Source organism: Trachurus japonicus, chromosome 6, assembly GCF_045865225.1.
Source record: "Trachurus japonicus isolate A0001 chromosome 6, Traja_1.0".
NCBI classification, from domain to species: Eukaryota; Metazoa; Chordata; class Actinopteri; order Carangiformes; family Carangidae; genus Trachurus; species Trachurus japonicus.
Window position 1 is genome coordinate 30,772,783 of NC_140912.1, and position 17,939 is coordinate 30,790,721.

General features: G+C 42.1%; 2 protein-coding genes across 2 annotated transcripts in view; both read left to right on the forward strand.

Annotated features, from left to right (window-relative positions):
* Positions 1–13,916, forward strand: part of LOC146986434 (protein NLRC3-like) — a 28,372-nt gene extending 14,456 nt beyond the window's left edge. The window contains exons 10-11 of the mRNA XM_085780209.1: positions 12,856–12,893; positions 13,035–13,916. Of these exons, the coding sequence (XP_085636335.1) occupies positions 12,856–12,893; positions 13,035–13,591 (595 nt within the window). The 3' untranslated portion in view covers positions 13,592–13,916. The remainder of the gene's footprint in view (positions 1–12,855; positions 12,894–13,034) is intronic.
* Positions 1–17,939, forward strand: part of LOC146986424 (protein NLRC3-like) — a 478,141-nt gene that overhangs the window by 175,922 nt on the left and 284,280 nt on the right. The gene's annotated exons all lie outside the window — the stretch shown is intronic.

Sequence of the window (17,939 nt, forward strand, 5' to 3'; positions counted from 1 at the left end):
ATTTTGTGAACTGTTTCACCCCTATTAAATATGTCACGCCTGTTATATAAAAATTGGTTGGTTAAAGTGTAATAAAGATTCTTCTTCTGTATCTGAAAACATTTTGAGTTATTGTGGATAACATATTCTGTAGAGGTGATGGGCCTTTTTAGGGTGTGCTACAACTCTCTGGTCCTGTGCTAAAAAACTGTCAGCCTCTGTAGCACTAGTGCTGCTGAAAAAGTTAACGTACAGCCCTGAAACCTCTAAAAACTTTCGGATAAAGTTACTCGGCTCGTTATCGCCAGCGTGAAGACGACGGAGTCGGCCCCGGGCTATCGGTTCAGTAGACCGGCTACTGCCTCTGAGACGTGCCGGTAGCATGGATGTAGCCTACTAGCCTCAGACTACCTCTGTATTTCTCCTAAAACAAACGTTGGAGCAAATTTCCTAACAGGCGATATCTGGATAGATAGACCACAGGCTGGGGAGAGACAGATTGTGAAGGTTTAACACGAGCAAAAGCTGTGCAAACCTGAGTAAATCTGGACCCCAGTCTCATGCTAAAAATGACTGTAAAATCACCTTTGAAGTTGGTTTTTAAAAAAATGTTCCGGGGGAGCATGCCCCCGGACCCACTAGGGGGTCGGTAACTTGGCACTTTTTGATACGTTTGCATCCCTGCTATTTATGTTCTATCAGAAGTGACCCATATCTGATAATCTGCAGTTTTTGCCAGTAGGAAAACGTGAAATCTGGTGTTTATCTTGCGCACTCTCTTTTTTCACACTCCCTCGCTTGCCCTCGTATCAATCCGCATAGAAATGAATGTTACTGTAGGCCTATATGAAAACAACAGCTAAAAACAACAACTAGTAGGGGGGGACAGATGCGCGGACACCACAAAAAACACTGTAACGCCTGTGACAGTGACTACAGCTGACCACAGCTGGCCACGGTAGTCCAGGTCAGCCCCATGTGTCGATCATGGGCGACAGAGGTTCAGCAAGACGCACGAGCACGTGAATTAATATTATCATTGATGACGTATGACTCGCATTGCCAGGAAAGATCTGATCTGTCTGTTTAGACTGCAGACGCATTGACAGATATCCGATTTGTATCTGATTTATTTCCACATAAACAGGGGCCTGAATCTGATTTGATAATATCCGATTCAATGCGCATTTGTCACGTTTACACATTCATGTTACAGATCCGATCTGAGCCACTTGAGAGGAAAAAAATCGGAATTGGGCCACTTGAACCGTGCAGTGTAAAGACAGCCAAAGTGGCTCCTTAATGAAAGTCTCCAGCAGCTGGAGCTTCACTTCCTGTCTGAGTCCATGTGCTCTGAGCTGAGCCTGCTTCTCTCTGCTCTACAGTTTCTCTGCTTCCTCTGGACTCTGACTTCAAGTCCAGTAAAAATGTGTGGACAGGTTTGATGGAGCTCAGGACTGGTCCTGAGGACGGCTGCTTTGTTCCACATGATGTGACTGATCTCAGTGAGTCAGTGTGTTGCAGCTGATCTGTGTGAAGAGCAGAGAAGAACAGTCATTGATCATGAGATCCTGATCCGTCCTGTCACTGTGATCAGATGGTTTCTATTAGAGCTCCTTCATCCACTCACTGCTGCTGTGGCTCCTGTGGAAACCTGCTCACAGCCTCATTCTTCAGCTTCCTGGGGAGTTTTCTTCAAACAAACACAAGTTGTGTTCACACTCAGTGTTTCTCACTCAACTCACTGTTTCACTGAGCTCTAACAAACATGTTGAGTGTGTTTCCTTCCTCATCAAACACTGAAACCATCCACTGTTCACAGCTGCACTCTTCTTCTTCTTCTTCTTCTTCTTCTTCTTCTTCTTCTTCTTCTTCTTCTTCTTCTTCTCCACCTGTTGTGTCTTCATCTTATTTGCTGTGATGTGTGTTTGTGCAGTTTGAGAGTCAGAGTGAAAGTGTGTGTCTGACACTGCAGTGACATCACATGGAGAAAACACATGATGAAGTGTTTCCTCCTCGTCTCCTCCTGCTCTGTATCATCACTAGATAAAGACTCCAGCTCCTTCTTCTCTGTGCTCAGTGTTCATCCATACATACCAGCCTCCATGTGAACACAGTGATAAAACAGTGTGTGTGTGAGAGCCATGTAATGTCCATGTGTGCATGCTGACAGAGAACGTGCTGCTCTGACCCCCCTCCTCCTTTCAGGGTGCAGCCTGCTGGAGTCAGATGGTTGACACCAGGTCCATGGAGATGTAAGTGTGTTTTTACTTTATTTTTACTTAAAAAAACTGTTAAAAATAACATGATTCAGAAATATGACCTGGTGTAAATGTAATAAAACCACACGTAAAGGTGTATACACATACATGTGCATAAGTGTCTGCGTGTGTACATGTATGTGTGAAAACTTTTGTTTGTATGGATTTATATACAGATATTAGTGTTTATGTATTTCTGTGTATATGTGCGCATGTGATAGTAAATTTATATATGTGTCTATACTGCATGTAGCATGTCAACACTTAATAGAAATGTATTAAGATGATGAGTAGCTGGGCTGCAGCCGCTCAATTTATTTTATGTCACTTTTGTTGTAAACGTTGTTTGTTGATGTTTTTCTTCTTCTTCTTCCATTTCTTCTTTGCTTGGATGTAGGTACTATCTAATTTGTGAATTAATTCTTTGTAACAAGGGGTAGACAATATAAGTTTGCTTCTTTCTGCCCCCTTTCATTCAAGAGTTACAGTATTGTCATTGTTTATTTTATTTTTTGTTTTTATGCTCGATAAATGAATGAAATAAATAAATAAATAAACTAAACTAAACTAACTAAACTTTGAGCAGCACATTCAACCATCTTCACACTGTCACATCACTGACGTCATGAGTCTTCATCAAACTGTCAATAACTGATCACATGATCAATAACTGCAGCTGTGTCTTGTTCTCTCCATCAGATTCCTGTCGACTCACAATCGACACAAACACAGTGAACACAAACATCAAACTGTCTGACAACAACAGGAAGGCGACACGTGTGAAGGAGGATCAGTCATATCCTGATCATCCAGACAGATTTGACCTGTGGCCTCAGCTGCTGTGTTCAACTGGTCTGACTGGTCGCTGCTACTGGGAGGTCGAGTGGAGAGGAGACGTTTATATATCAGTGAGTTACAGAGGAATCAGCAGGAAAGGATACAGTGAAGACTGTTTGTTTGGAATGAACGATCAGTCCTGGAGTCTGAGCTGCTCTGATGATCGTTACTACGTCTGGCACAATAAAAGACGGACAGACATCACCTCCTCCTCCTCCTCCTCCTCCTCTGTCTCTGACAGAGTAGCAGTGTATGTGGACTGTCCTGCTGGCTCTCTGTCCTTCTACAGAGTCTCCTCTGACTCACTGTTCCACATCTACACCTTCAACACCACCTTCACTCAACCTCTGTATCCTGGGTTTAGACTCTGGTCTGATTCCTCAGTGTCTCTGTGTTGAGTGAATCAGAGTCTCCTCCTGTCACAGAAACCTTCTCACTGTTGAACAGACAGTTCAGTCTCTACATGTCTGTTTCTCACTCACGTTTTTACATTAATGGATTAAATCAGTGGATGTTTTAATATTTTCTTAACGATTCTTGTAAACTTCTTCCTCTTCCTTTAAAGATGGAAGCGTTGATTATTACAGGACAAAAACCATGGTGACTTTTACTCAGCTGCTGATGAAGAACGAGGCCTAATATTACAAAGCTAAAAGTCTCAGAGAAGACTGAATATAATGAATTACATTTGATTTCTTTTTCTTTGTGGTTTTACTTAATCATTACTGCATTTCCTGCTGATGTAAAACCATCAGCTACTAATCCTACCAGCTAATGATTTTTCTGTTAACACGCCACTGAGATAATTATTAAACTGTATTTATCTCTGTCCTGTAAATAATCTGATGTGAAATAATTAAGCAATATATATTGCTTAATTATTGCTATTATAAAACGGTTACCAATAAAGACAATATGAAAGAGGAATACGCAATCAATTTCATGTAGTTTTTATTCAACCAGAAATATTATCTAATCAAACAGCCCCACTGTGAAAAAAATAGCCCCATCTCTCCGGACGTTAGCTCCAAGTTAGCTCTGCATGTCGTCTTTTCCTCCTCTATTTTTAATAATCGGATTCTGTGTGGCTGGTTGCTAGTTTGCTGGTAGGTGGTAAAACTAGAGAAGGACGCCACAAAATAAATGTGCTGGTAGGATTTATCTGATCTGAAATCTGATTTATTTCAGGCACATGATAAAGGGAAAAGGTTAATCTACCTCTTTATTTTGGCATCCCCACATAGGCTGTATGAACAGATCACACCACCTCTTGTCATTGATACAAAGTGACATGTAAAAAAAATCCTCATGTGGGCAGAGATCTTAACCCCCCAATGTTTAATCCAAAGTTACACCCTTGCCTATGATGCCCCCCACTGGTCAAAACAAGACACCACACCAACAGACACAAATGCTGTTTTTAATATTTTATTCATGTATAAAATACATAGGGCTCTACTTTCGTAAACTAGCGCAGGCGCAGCGGATAAGGCCTGCGCTTCGCATTCGCTTCGCCAACGAGGCGTGTCCAGGAGCAGTTTGCAATTTTCCTTCGAAGCGCAGCGGGACGCATCCCGCCTACTTCCCTCCCACCGGCGCAAATGGCATAGAGGGAGGAGAGAAGGCGTGGAGTGGGTTTGACACAGCCGAGTCAGATCTTCACCAATCAAATTAGCTCCTCTCCTCGCCTTTAAATCTGCCGCGCGCGCGAGGCGCACGTTTGATTTCACCGTGGAAGAGGGAGGCAATTGACTTGGTGCGCACACGTCACCAAGACCTCACAGGCAGGTTTCCACAGTTCCAGGCACATTTAAATGGAATTAATAATCACAATAACCCCTATTTATTGTAACTATAATCAGCACATACAGGTATATCTATATTGATTGTCCCGTCACACTGATGACAGATCAAAGGCTGTCGGCATGGTTATGGAAACTCAACCTGACTGAATTAACACAGATGAAACCAGGGAGGGACTGGGACAGACGTGGATGTCCCAAGAGCAGGTGTTGACACTACACACTGTGCCATTGCAATGATCTGCTATATTTATTTTTTATTTACTTATTGATTTATTGAGCCGCATCGTCATGCGACCATAACAAATAAAACTGAAAACAAATAAACTATCATCTATCACAGCAGGTGAGACGGGAGGAAACTGATGTTCTGGTCCGGTCCAAGCTGGCAGTGTCCGGTCGCGCGAACAGACCTCACGGGCTGATGATGCAAAAGTAGTCTGGGAGGGAGGAGGTTATGATGTTATCCAGTTTGGTCTGACATATTGAGAGCTGTTGCCCAGTAAAAAAAAACAAAAAACAAAACACACACACACCTTTTCCATTAATAAAGACACTCATATTTAGCAACCTATATTTAAACCCGTGTGCACAGATCACAACATAAACAGCTGTGCGTAACGGAGGCATCACAGAGCATCTCTCTTTTTCTTTTTTCTTTAGAATTTACCTGAGATGGGAGATGTGAATATCTGCTCACTATCTGATGCCGAGGCTGATTGTGGTTTGCTGTGAGAGATGATAGTTTATTTGTTTTCAGTTTTATTTGTTATGGTCGCGTGACGATGCAGCACTGGCCCCTAATAAATCAATAAGTAAATAAATAAATATAGCTGATCATCGCAACGGCACAGTGTGTAGTGTCAACACCTGCTCTTGGGACATCCACGGCTGCTTTTTTGTCCCAGTCCCTCCCTGGTTTCATCTGTGTTAATTCAGTCAGGCTGAGTTTCCATTACGCATGCCGACAGCCTTTGATCTGTCATCAGTGTGACGGGACAATCGATATAGATATACGTGTATGTGCTGATTAAGATAGTTACAATAAATAGGGGTTATTGTGATTATTATTATTATTATTAATTGCATTTAAATGTGCCTGGAACTGTGGAAACCTGCCTGTGAGGTCTTGGTGACGTGGGCGCACTGCGGAGCTGGGCAGTCAAAATACCAGTCCGCAGGCTGCGCTTCGCCTTGCGCTGAGAGTAGACCAGGTTGGAGCTGGCGAGCTTTCGGCACACTCTCCGCGCGGTCTATCAGCAACAAATTGTCACTGCGCCAAGGTGAATCTGTCGACACCTCCCCCTGCTGCGCGACCACTCCCATCTCGGCGCACAGCAGTCTGCCAATTTACCGAATCCGTTGCGCACGTTGTTGCACTGGAGGAAAATGCCACTGCGCCAGCTGCGCCAGGGCTCGCCTCGCTGCGCCCCCCTGAGTTGCGCCAGGAAAATAGGGCCCTGAGTCACACACCTAAGCGGAAAATATATCGTTTTCTATCGCTTGGTTGGTTGAAACAAGTAGCCTAACGAGCCTGTTTTGACAACGTAAGGAGTAGCTTATTTTGTTTAATTTTGGAATCCAGCCGTGGGATTCGGTCCGTGGTCTATCCGGGAGAGTCTCACTCACACACACACACACATACTAGTCTAAATCACTGAAGTCAAGCCAGCCCACACTTTGAAATCCTTGGTCAAGCCAACCCACACGTTGTTTTAACCCTTGGTCGCACTGCACGCGGAAGCTGCGCGCGCGCACTGCGCGCGGCTTCTCTGGCGCTTGGGTGGTCGCACTGGGAGTGTACTTCTCCACTCTCCGCGCCGGTCAGACATCGACTGCAGTCGTTCATACTCATATTCACTCGGTTTTCCACACACACGTCATTTTAAACATATGTGTGTGTGTGTCTCATGTGCAGACGCAACGGTCAAATATGTATAGATGGACAAGCAACAACTTAGTTCATCATCATTTAATTATTTTATTTTGAAAATTGACCGGATTCTCTCGCCTTTTCTGTGCCCGACCTCCTGTCTGGTACGATCTGGTCTACCCAGCTTGACAGACGGCGCCCTTGGCGCGCGCGGCTCGCGTGAAAAATAGAAATGAACCGATCTGAAGCACTGCAGGCGCGCGCACTGCGCTCCACAGCGCGAGATGTGCGACCAGGCAGACCAGTTAACATGTGCGCCTATCTGAAACTGCCTCCGCTCCAGGGCACTGCGCTTCGGTTCCGTGTCCAGTGCGACCAAGCTGTTAAGGTGCGTGCATATACGGCACATTATAGTCCAGTAATTTTAGGCCAAAAAAGGGGTCAACGTTAAACAAATTGCAACAGAAGCAAACTCAACTGATTTTGTATCCTCAGCATGTCCTGAGTGAGGGAAAAAAAGCTCCGAAGAATCCCATTAGGGGAAAGTTTTGAAAAACACCCAAACATATCCCATTTATACGCATATAAAAAAAAAATTTCACGTGTATAGGGTCAGTGGCGCCGCCAGCCGGAATCCTGTACGCACTGTGCGTACAATTTTTTTCATAGGTGGAAAAAAAAAGAAGCAATTTTGTTTATTTTGAGCGGGTGTGATAAAGACGCTTGTTGTTTGTAACAGGCTAAACGTGCTGAGTTCATTGATTGTTAAACTAATCAGTGGAAGCCTAACGTAAAAGCCAGTGATTGTCGTTTACATCATGTCATCTGTCTCTTTTTGATTTCTGGCGCCTATTACACTACCGCTATGTGATGATTACGCCCGGTCCAGTATAGAAATGTCAAAAAGACAGTTGAGCCTTTTCCAGGCATTTAAAAAAAAAAAAGAGAGAGATCCAAACCCACGATCACAAACACGCAGCAGAGCAGCGATAATGAAGGTCTCTCCTCTCTAGCTCCAAACTCACTCGTCTGCACCGCGATTATGGACTCATAAGTGCCGATTCCAGGTTGAGCCCCCACTGGGGGAGCCTCGGCCCATCAGCTGTGTGTCTGTGGGTATGTGTAACCCGTATGTGTGTAGCCTGTGTGTGTTAATCTCTCACGCGCTCTGTTAAGATGAATCAACACAAACCGCTGCAGAGCGCGAGCCTGGCACAGAGGTGCGCGCTCTGGCGCATCTGGCACAGTCGGTTAACGGCACCGAAAGGAAACTGGCTCCGCTCCGCGGCTATTTCGCGTCCGACGTCGATGTTAAGCACATGTTGTTATTGATATTGTAGCGTCCGACCCGACGTAACTACAACAACATAACACAAACTTATCTGACAGCTCTCTCACTTTTTCCTCTGCTCCTCCTCACTCACCTACACACACTGTCTTCCTCACACTCACCCCGGCCCCTCAGTTTATCATCCAACCATACCCTACCTGCCCGTACACATTCACAGTCAGTCAGGAATCACACAACTTAAACATCACAACAACATTACTGCGGGGTCGCAACAATATTTTCAGTTGTGCAGTATATTATGACAAGTCCCATTGCTACGTGGCATGATGGGCACAGCGACCCTCCCCCCCCCCCCCCCCCCCCCGAAAAAAAAATTGTTGCAGCCTATTTGCCGTTTCTGTGCGTACATTGAAATTGAATCCTGGCGGCGCCACTGTATAGGGTAACATTTTTAACCTTTAGATATCTCCATGAAAATTACTGAGTTGATTACTTACAATAAGACAAACAAAAAATGTATTACAAGTTTTTTGAAATTTTTTGTTAACATGAGCAAATTTGCATAAATTTTTATACATTTGCATACATTTGTATACATTTGCATAAATTCCACCGTTTTGACGGCACATGTATATATGAAGTTGCTGTGGTGGTACCGGCATGAAAATTGGAATGAGTTGACTCCATCGGTCAACCGACAAGTTGACCACTTTAAATTTCAAGATGACTGCAATTTTTCAAGACAGACACATCCTTAGTAGAGCAGGTATGACATGAGCCAACAGTGCATAATCCAATTACGTATGGCTAATTTGCATACATACAACACCTGATCTAAACATTGAGTAGAGCAGGTGAAAATGTCTTGTTCAATCTTGTTAACATATAATATGTTAACGAGATTGAACAAGACATTTTTTAACTGTAATATGATATTACAGTTAAAAAAGGAATGGAACCAATTTAGGCTACCCATGAGCATTAATAGAGACGGAGCATGTCATACCTGCTTTACTAAGGATGTGTCTGTCTTGAAAAATTGCAGTCATCTTGAAATTTAAAGTGGTCAACTTGTCGGTTGACCGATGGAGTCAACTCATTCCAATTTTCATGTTGGTACAACCACAGCAACTTCATATATACATGTGCCGTCCCTCATATCCCATTTATACGCATATAAAAAAAAATTTTCACGTGTATAGGGTAACATTTTTAACCTTTAGATATCTCCATGAAAATTACTGAGTTGATTACTTACAATAAGACAAACAAAAAATGTATTACAAGTTTTTTGAATTTTTTTGTTAACATGAGCAAATTTGCATAAATTTTTATACATTTGCATACATTTGTACACATTTGCATAAATTCCACCGTTTTGACGGCACATGTATATATGAAGTTGCTGTGGTGGTACCGGCATGAAAATTGGAATGAGTTGACTCCATCGGTCAACCGACAAGTTGACCACTTTAAATTTCAAGATGACTGCAATTTTTCAAGACAGACACATCCTTAGTAGAGCAGGTATGACATGAGCCAACAGTGCATAATCCAATTACGTATGGCTAATTTGCATACATACAACACCTGATCTAAACATTGAGTAGAGCAGGTGAAAATGTCTTGTTCAATCTTGTTAACATATAATATGTTAACGAGATTGAACAAGACATTTTTTAACTGTAATATGATATTACAGTTAAAAAAGGAATGGAACCAATTTAGGCTACCCATGAGCATTAATAGAGACGGAGCATGTCATACCTGCTTTACTAAGGATGTGTCTGTCTTGAAAAATTGCAGTCATCTTGAAATTTAAAGTGGTCAACTTGTCGGTTGACCGATGGAGTCAACTCATTCCAATTTTCATGTTGGTACAACCACAGCAACTTCATATATACATGTGCCGTCAAAACGGTGGAATTTATGCAAATTTGCTCATGTTAACAAAGAATTTCAAAAAACTTGTAATACATTTTTTGTTTGTCTTAATGTAAGTAATCAACTCAGTAATTTTCATGGAGATATCTAAAGGTTAAGAATTTTACCCTATTCACGTGAATTTTTTTTTTTATATGCGTATAAATGGGATATATTTGGGTGTTTTTCGAAACTTTCCCCTAATGGGATTCTTCGGGGCTTTTTTTCCCTCACTCAGGACATGCTGAGGATACAAAATCAGATGAGTTTGCTTCTGTTGCAATTTGTTTAACCTTTTCTCATAAAATGACTGGACTAATTACGGCAAGAGCGAGAAAGTGCCCGTAAAATGAAAGCAACGCCCCGGAAACGTCTGATGTTGCATTTCAAAATAAAAGCCAGCCTTTCAAAATACACTGCATTTGTGTACATTTACAGTATTATTTTAAGAAAAAATAAATGCTAGTTATTACTGTACCATTCCACTTCAGACTGATAGTATTCGACCTGAAGATGATACCCAGAAAAAATCAGACCAATCTGATGTGGAATTTCAGAATAAAAGCCCTCTGAACTTTGATATTTTGAAGCATTTTGTGTACATTTACAGAATCATTTTTTTAAAACTGCTAGTTATTACTGTACCAGAATGTTTTTATTCTGAAATTTCACATCAGATTGGTCTGATTTTTTCTGGGTATCATCTTCAGGTCGAGTACTATCAGTCTGAAGTGGAATGGTACAGTAATAACTAGCGTTTTTTAAAAAAAAAGATACTGTAAATGTACACAAAAAAATCAAAGTTCAGAGGGCTTTTATTCTGAAATTCCACATCAGATTGGTCTGATATTTTCTGGGTATCATCTTCAGGTCGAGTACTATCAGTATGACGTGGAATGGTACAGTAATAACTAGCAGTTCTTTTTTTAATGATACTGTAAATGTACACAAAATACTTCAAAATATCGAAGTTCAGAGGGCTTTTATTCTGAAATTCCACATCAGATTGGTCTGATTTTTTCTGAGTGTCATCTTCAGGTCGAGTACTATCAGTCTGAAGTGGAATGGTACAGTAATAACTAGCAGTTAAAAAAAAAATGATACTGTAAATGTGCACAAAATACTTCAAAATATTAAAGTACAGAGGGCTTTTATTCTGAAATTCCACATCAGATTGGTCTGATTTTTTCTGGGTGTCATCTTCAGGTCGAGTACTATCAGTCTGAAGTGGAATGGTACAGTAATAACTAGCAGTTTTTTTTAATGATACTGTAAATGTACACAAAATACTTCAAAATATTAAAGTTCAGAGGGCTTTTATTCTGAAATTCCACATCAGATTGGTCTGATTTTTTCTGGATGTCATCTTCAGGTCGAGTACTATCAGTCTGAAGTGGAATGGTACAGTAATAACTAGCAGTAAATGTACATAAATGCAGTGTTCAAGGCTTTTATTTTGAAAGGCTGGCTTTTATTTTGAAATGCCACATCAGACGTTTCGGGGGCGTTGCTTTCATTTTACGGGCACTTTCTAGCTCTTGCCGTAATGTGCCGTATATGCGCGCACCTTAAAACAACGTGTGGGCTGGCTTGACCAAGGATTTCAAAGTGTGGGCTGGCTTGACTTCAGTTCGAAATCCGTTGTTGCGACGGAACTTTAATCCCAGCAAATGCCGCTATTGGGCTTCATTGTGATGCAGCTGTCTATGCTGCCAGTCACACACACGCAGAGAGAGAGAAAGAGGGAGAGAGACGCTCGCTCCCTCTCGTTTATGCTTTACATGATCAATTAGGCTATTATACACAATTGTGATACAGGCAGCCTTATTTTACTGTCTGCATGCGTGGATGCAGCAGGGAAACCCTGCTGTATGTATAATGTGATCGGATCACGATACTTCAAATAAAAATAGTTTTTTGTTTTTTTATCATATCAGCCCGATCCGATTAGTTGCCAATCGATTGGCACCATCTCTAGTAATAATCAATGTTTGAGGTTGAATGTGTGTGTGATCAAACACGTCTGACTCCAGATCAGATGAAGCCACAAAGTGGCTCCTTAATGAAAGTCTGCAGCAGCTGGAGCTTCACTTCCTGTCTGAGTCCATGTGCTCTGAGCTGAGCCTGGTTCTCTCTGCTCTACAGTTTCTCTGCTTCCTCTGGACTCTGACTTCAAGTCCAGTAAAAATGTGTGGACAGGTTTGATGGAGCTCAGGACTGGTCCTGAGGACGGCTGCTTTGTTCCACATGATGTGACTGATCTCAGTGAGTCAGTGTGTTGCAGCTGATCTGTGTGAAGAGCAGAGAAGAACAGAGTCATTGATCATGAGATCCTGATCCGTCCTGTCACTGTGATCAGATGGTTTCTATTAGAGCTCCTTCATCCACTCACTGCTGCTGTGGCTCCTGTGGAAACCTGCTCACAGCCTCATTCTTCAGCTTCCTGGGGAGTTTTCTTCAAACTAACACAAGTTGTTGTGTTCACACTCAGTGTTTCTCACTAAACTCACTGTTTCACTGAGCTCTAACAAACACTGAAACCATCCACAGCTGCACTCTTCTTCTTCTCCACCTGTTGTGTCTTCATCTTATTTGCTGTGACGTGTGTTTTGCAGCTTGAGAGTCAGAGAGTGAAAGTGTGTGTCTGACACTGAAGTGACATCACATGGAGAAAACACATGATGAAGTGTTTCCTCCTCGTCTCCTCCTGCTCTGTATCATCACTAGATAAAGACTCCAGCTCCTTCTTCTCTGTGCTCAGTGTTCATCCATACATACCAGCCTCCATGTGAACACAGTGATAAAACAGTGTGTGTGTGAGAGCCATGTAATGTCCATGTGTGCATGCTGACAGAGAACGTGCTGCTCTGACCCCCCTCCTCCTTTCAGGGTGCAGCCTGCTGGAGCCCAATTCGGTCCGGGGAAGTGTAAGCGTGTTTTTACTTTGAGCAGCACATTCAACCATCTTCACACTGTCACATCACTGACGTCATTCAGAGTCTTCATCAAACTGTCAATAACTGATCACATGATCAATAACTGCAGCTGTGTCTTGTTCTCTCCATCAGATTCCTGTCGACTCACAATCGACACAAACACAGTGAACACAAACATCAAACTGTCTGACAACAACAGGAAGGCGACACGTGTGGAGGAGCATCAGTCATATCCTGATCATCCAGACAGATTTGACCAGTGGCCTCAGCTGCTGTGTTCAACTGGTCTGACTGGTCGCTGCTACTGGGAGGTCGAGTGGAGAGGACGGGTTGAAATATCAGTGAGTTACAGAGGAATCAGAGGGAAAGGAAACAGTAGAGACAGTGTGTTTGGACTGAACGATCAGTCCTGGAGTCTGAACTGCTCTGATGGTCGTTACTACGTCTGGCACAATGGCAGTGGGACAGACATCTCCTCCTCCTCCTCCTCCTCCTCCTCCTCCTCCTCCTCCTCCTCCTCTGTCTCTAACAGAGTAGCAGTGTATGTGGACTGTCCTGCTGGCTCTCTGTCCTTCTACAGAGTCTCCTCTGACTCACTGATCCACCTCTACACCTTCAACACCACCTTCACTCAACCTCTGTATCCTGGGTTTAGACTCTGTTCTGGTTCCTCAGTGTCTCTGTGTTGAGTGAATCAGAGTCTCCTCCTGTCACAGAAACCTTCTCACTGTTGAACAGACAGTTCAGTCTCTACATGTCTGTCTCTGTCTCTCACTCACGTTTTCACATTCATGGATTAAATTTTTTAAACTCTTCTCAATGATTCTTGTAAACTTCTTCCTCTTCCTTTAAAGATGGAAGCGTTGATTATTACAGGACAAAAACCATGGTGACTTTTACTCAGCTGCTGATGAAGGACGAGGCCTAATATCGCGAAGCTAAAAGTCTCTGAGCCGCCAGCGTCACTGAGGAGAAAAACACATTTTAAACAAATTCATTGTTCATGTTCAACTTTACAGGCTGTTTGTGAGCTGGTCACAGGTAAACAGACACAACAATAAACACAACTGGAAACAAACATGATTTTGTAGAGACGCTGAATAGAATGAATTACATGCGATTTTTTTTCTTTGTGGTTTTACTGAATCAAATAAAACAATTTGAATCAGTTTTATATGTAATGTGCATTTCTTGCAGCACAAAAACCATCAGCTACTCATCCTACCAGCTAATGATTTTTCTGTTACCATGACGCTGAGTTCATGACTTTTGTAGATTTATATTTATCTTGACGTTGAGACTGAGATTGTTTTTATGATATATTTCTATAATTATTACTTAACTGCTGTTTCTTGGAAACTGGAGCCAATTAACACTCATGAATTCATTTTCGTTAGTGATCATTGATTGGTTCATGGATTGTTTGGGATTTGATTGGCCGTGCACATTCCTGTTCGACTACACTACATGGTTGTATGGTTTCAATCTGACACAATAAAATATGAAATAAACATGAACTCATGTTGAAGACCATGTTTTTTATTTGGCAGGTCTGACTGTAGCAGGTGACAGCGGGTACGAGTCGTTTTGGCTGCTGGGCGGAGGGATTTCAAAAGCACAAGTAGTTCCAAGTATTTGCTTCATGTGTCGTAATGTTACATAATTATACATGATTATTTCATAGCTTGGTGAATGTGCAGGTCCCAACTTATCCACCAGAGCGTTGTGGAGTTGTTGGATTGTGTCACTGAGCAGCTCACGTCTCTGCCCCGCTGATCTCAAAACAACATGCACCGATAATTAAAGGTAATGAACCTACTGCTATGACTATAGGGATTATGGTGATAGGAGAATTTGCCAGAATGTTGGACTATCCCTTTACCACATCATCACCCAGTTCACAAACCAGTGGCTGAGATGCTGAGTCCTGACATGACCTCTGCCAGCTTCTGTAGCTACTGATGCTGTCATCAGCTACACACATACTGGAATTTATTATGGGCGTAATGAAATCCAGCTAATATAACTGATATAACCCCCTAAATAATCATACAATTGCAGTGAATAAAAATATCTACAAGCAGCTGTGAAGAAGTTGTTGTTTTCATTGATTTATTTATTTTTGCAAGCAACCAAAAGTAATATTTCTAATAATCTGAGGATGTGTGGCTGGTTGCTAGTTTGCTGGTAGGAGGTAAAGCTAGAGGAGGACGCCACAAAATAATTGTGCTGGTAGGATTTATCTGATCTGAAAACTGATCTCAAGCACATTTGGTCTTTACATTGATAAAAGGAAAAGGTTCATCTACCTCTTTATTTTGTCATTCCCACATAGGCTGTATGAACATATCACACCACCTCTTGTCATTTATACAAAGTTAATGATTTTGTTCTCTCCCCCTGACAGAGGCTTTTACAAGTGATTTTAAGATAAAGGAGTGTGAACACCTGCAGTCCCTCCACTCTTCTCTTCTTCATGTTTTCCCCTCAGATGGTGTAGCGGCCCTTGGTTCCCAAAGAAAGGAGGCGGAGAGTTCCGTACGGGTGCATGAGTTTATTGCCTTGGTGTAGCACCGTGAAAAAAAAACTAGAATTTCCCCAACACAGATTCAAAAAGCACCCAATTTATTACTATAAAAAAAAGGTTTACATTTTACACATTACACATCACATTACTACATTTTATTAACCCATTACAATATTACTAAAACCTTATTTAAGGAATTAAAATAAAATGTGAACGGCATCACCCCAAAACAAAAAATAAAACAAGACATCAAAAATAAAGTAATAGCCCAAAATTCAGATACACACCTTGTTCCACAAACCAAGGGGCTAATAGAGGATGGAAGGTGCCGTCTCTACTGTCTGTCTCCTAATAACAAAACAAGACCGAACTATAAGGGAACCTGCACCAACACAAAGATTACAAATAATTCAACAAAGAAAACTCACTCAAAGAGCCACGAACATGGTCCAAAGAAAGCCAGCAGCACAAACGCTGAGCCAGCCAGGGGAGAACAAAGGGAGGATGGTGGTGATGCGCACAGGAAGAGCTTACAGGTGACAGTGGCCTCCTCCATTTTATACCCCGCTCCCTTGACAAGAAAACTGACCACTAGATGGCAGTAATACACTGACCTTTACAGGCACTTGAGTGAGAAAAAAAGGGGAAATCAGCAGACAAGACAAAGGAAGGCTGAGATGACAGCTCAAAACAATTTACTATCATTTACAGATGGTTTTATAGGAACTTTTTTTAATGCAATGAAAAGGATTTTATTTTGCCCACAACATGCTTTCAAACTAAAACAGAGCACAAAAAAACAGCAGTGACCTTGTACAATATAATCATACCAAAAACACGAGTCAGCTCATTATTGCTGCTTACCCTATACAATGCAGCCGTCTGGTACAACATAGAAACATGAGTCTGTACTTTACAGTTTTTCTAGTGTGGGTGTTGTCCCTGCTGCAGTGGATCAGTGTCGCCCCCTGCTGACGGTCCTGACAACATAACAACAACACATAGGGGAAATACACACATGTTCTTGTGACAAGCGGCAAACTGAAGATCAATCATTTCATTTTAAACATTTATGGTTCAGTGGTAGAAATAAACAGCAGTAAAAACACCAGTCTCTCATCATCATGTGACAACCCCTCCCCCACTTCCACTTTTGAACCAGCAGTTGTTCCCCGAAATGGGAAACAAAACTGCCATAAAACACAAAAGAAGAACCAGCAGTTGTGTCGCAGTTTATTTTCTCATGTGAAGGTAAGGTGAACAGTTTGAATGTTTTCCTCATTAACACCTGTCGTTACCTGAGTTCTCTGCTTTTCAACCTTTCGTTGAGTTGTTGTTATCATAATGTTACTGTAGCTGAGTCAGAGCTGTAACTGTAAAGTCTGGACCGACAGAACTGCCATGTTGCGTGGATATTGTAGGTAGAAGAGCAGAAGCAGAGAGAGTCGATGGTCAGTAGTTGAACACAGAGTGGTTATTCGTGTGCAGCTCCACTCAGCCAGCCAAAGACTATAGACCTCATAGTTACTTGGGCCCCAAAAAGCAATAAACTTTTTTTTTTTTTTTTTTAATCTATTGTGCGTAACTTCTGTCAATCCCCAGAGAATTCCTGCATAATGACAAAAATCCCTAATTGTTGTTGTTGCACTTAAAGTAGTTGTTGCACATTACTGTTGCAGTTTATTTAAAACCAAAACCAAAACACTCATTAATTGTTTATTGCTTTATATTACTTTATATTACTATACTTTACTTCCCTGAGACTGTGTCAACTCAGTGGATCTCAGTCCTTGTGTGTGTCAGTGGATGGAAACAGTCGTCCATGGATCATGTTGCTGGGCTGCTCTTCACTTCACTGCAGCTTCATGACGCCATCTAGTGGACTGATAGTAGAAGTACAGCAGCTGATGGCAGCTTCCTCTTCCTCACTGCTGTGTGACTGCATTCAGCTGACACTGATATGAAGCAGAGAAGAAGAGCCGATCAGTGGAGGAGCAGCTGGAGACATGATGGACATGTGAGCTGCTGTGCACATGAATGATGTGTGTTTCCTCTGCAGGTGAAGCTACAAAGTGTGTGTGAGCTGATGTGGATGTGACCTCAGCATATGAATGTTGTAAATAGAAAATAGACAAGTAGACACGACTTTGAGGGTGTTAGGGTACTAAAACAAATTAAAGCAGAAGTAAGCGATCCGGGCGTTTTGGCTAATGCTGCGTTCCAGGCAAGCTTTTGAAACCGTAAATTACAGCTTCAAGTGTAGAGAGGACAGAGGACAGAGAGGAGGGAGCCCCTCCCTCTAAAACCACTCTGTGTGGGGGACATCAGGACCAGACCAGAGGTCAAAGGTCAGAATTAAAACTGTCAGACTTTTCTCTCTAAAAGTCAGTTGTTGTGTTTATAAAAAGATTGAAGATATTTTTCATCAGTTTTTCTCCAACATGCACATTTATCAGTTGTGTTGTTGTTTCAGGATCCAGCAGCAGAGACCAGACTCTCCTGAACCCAGC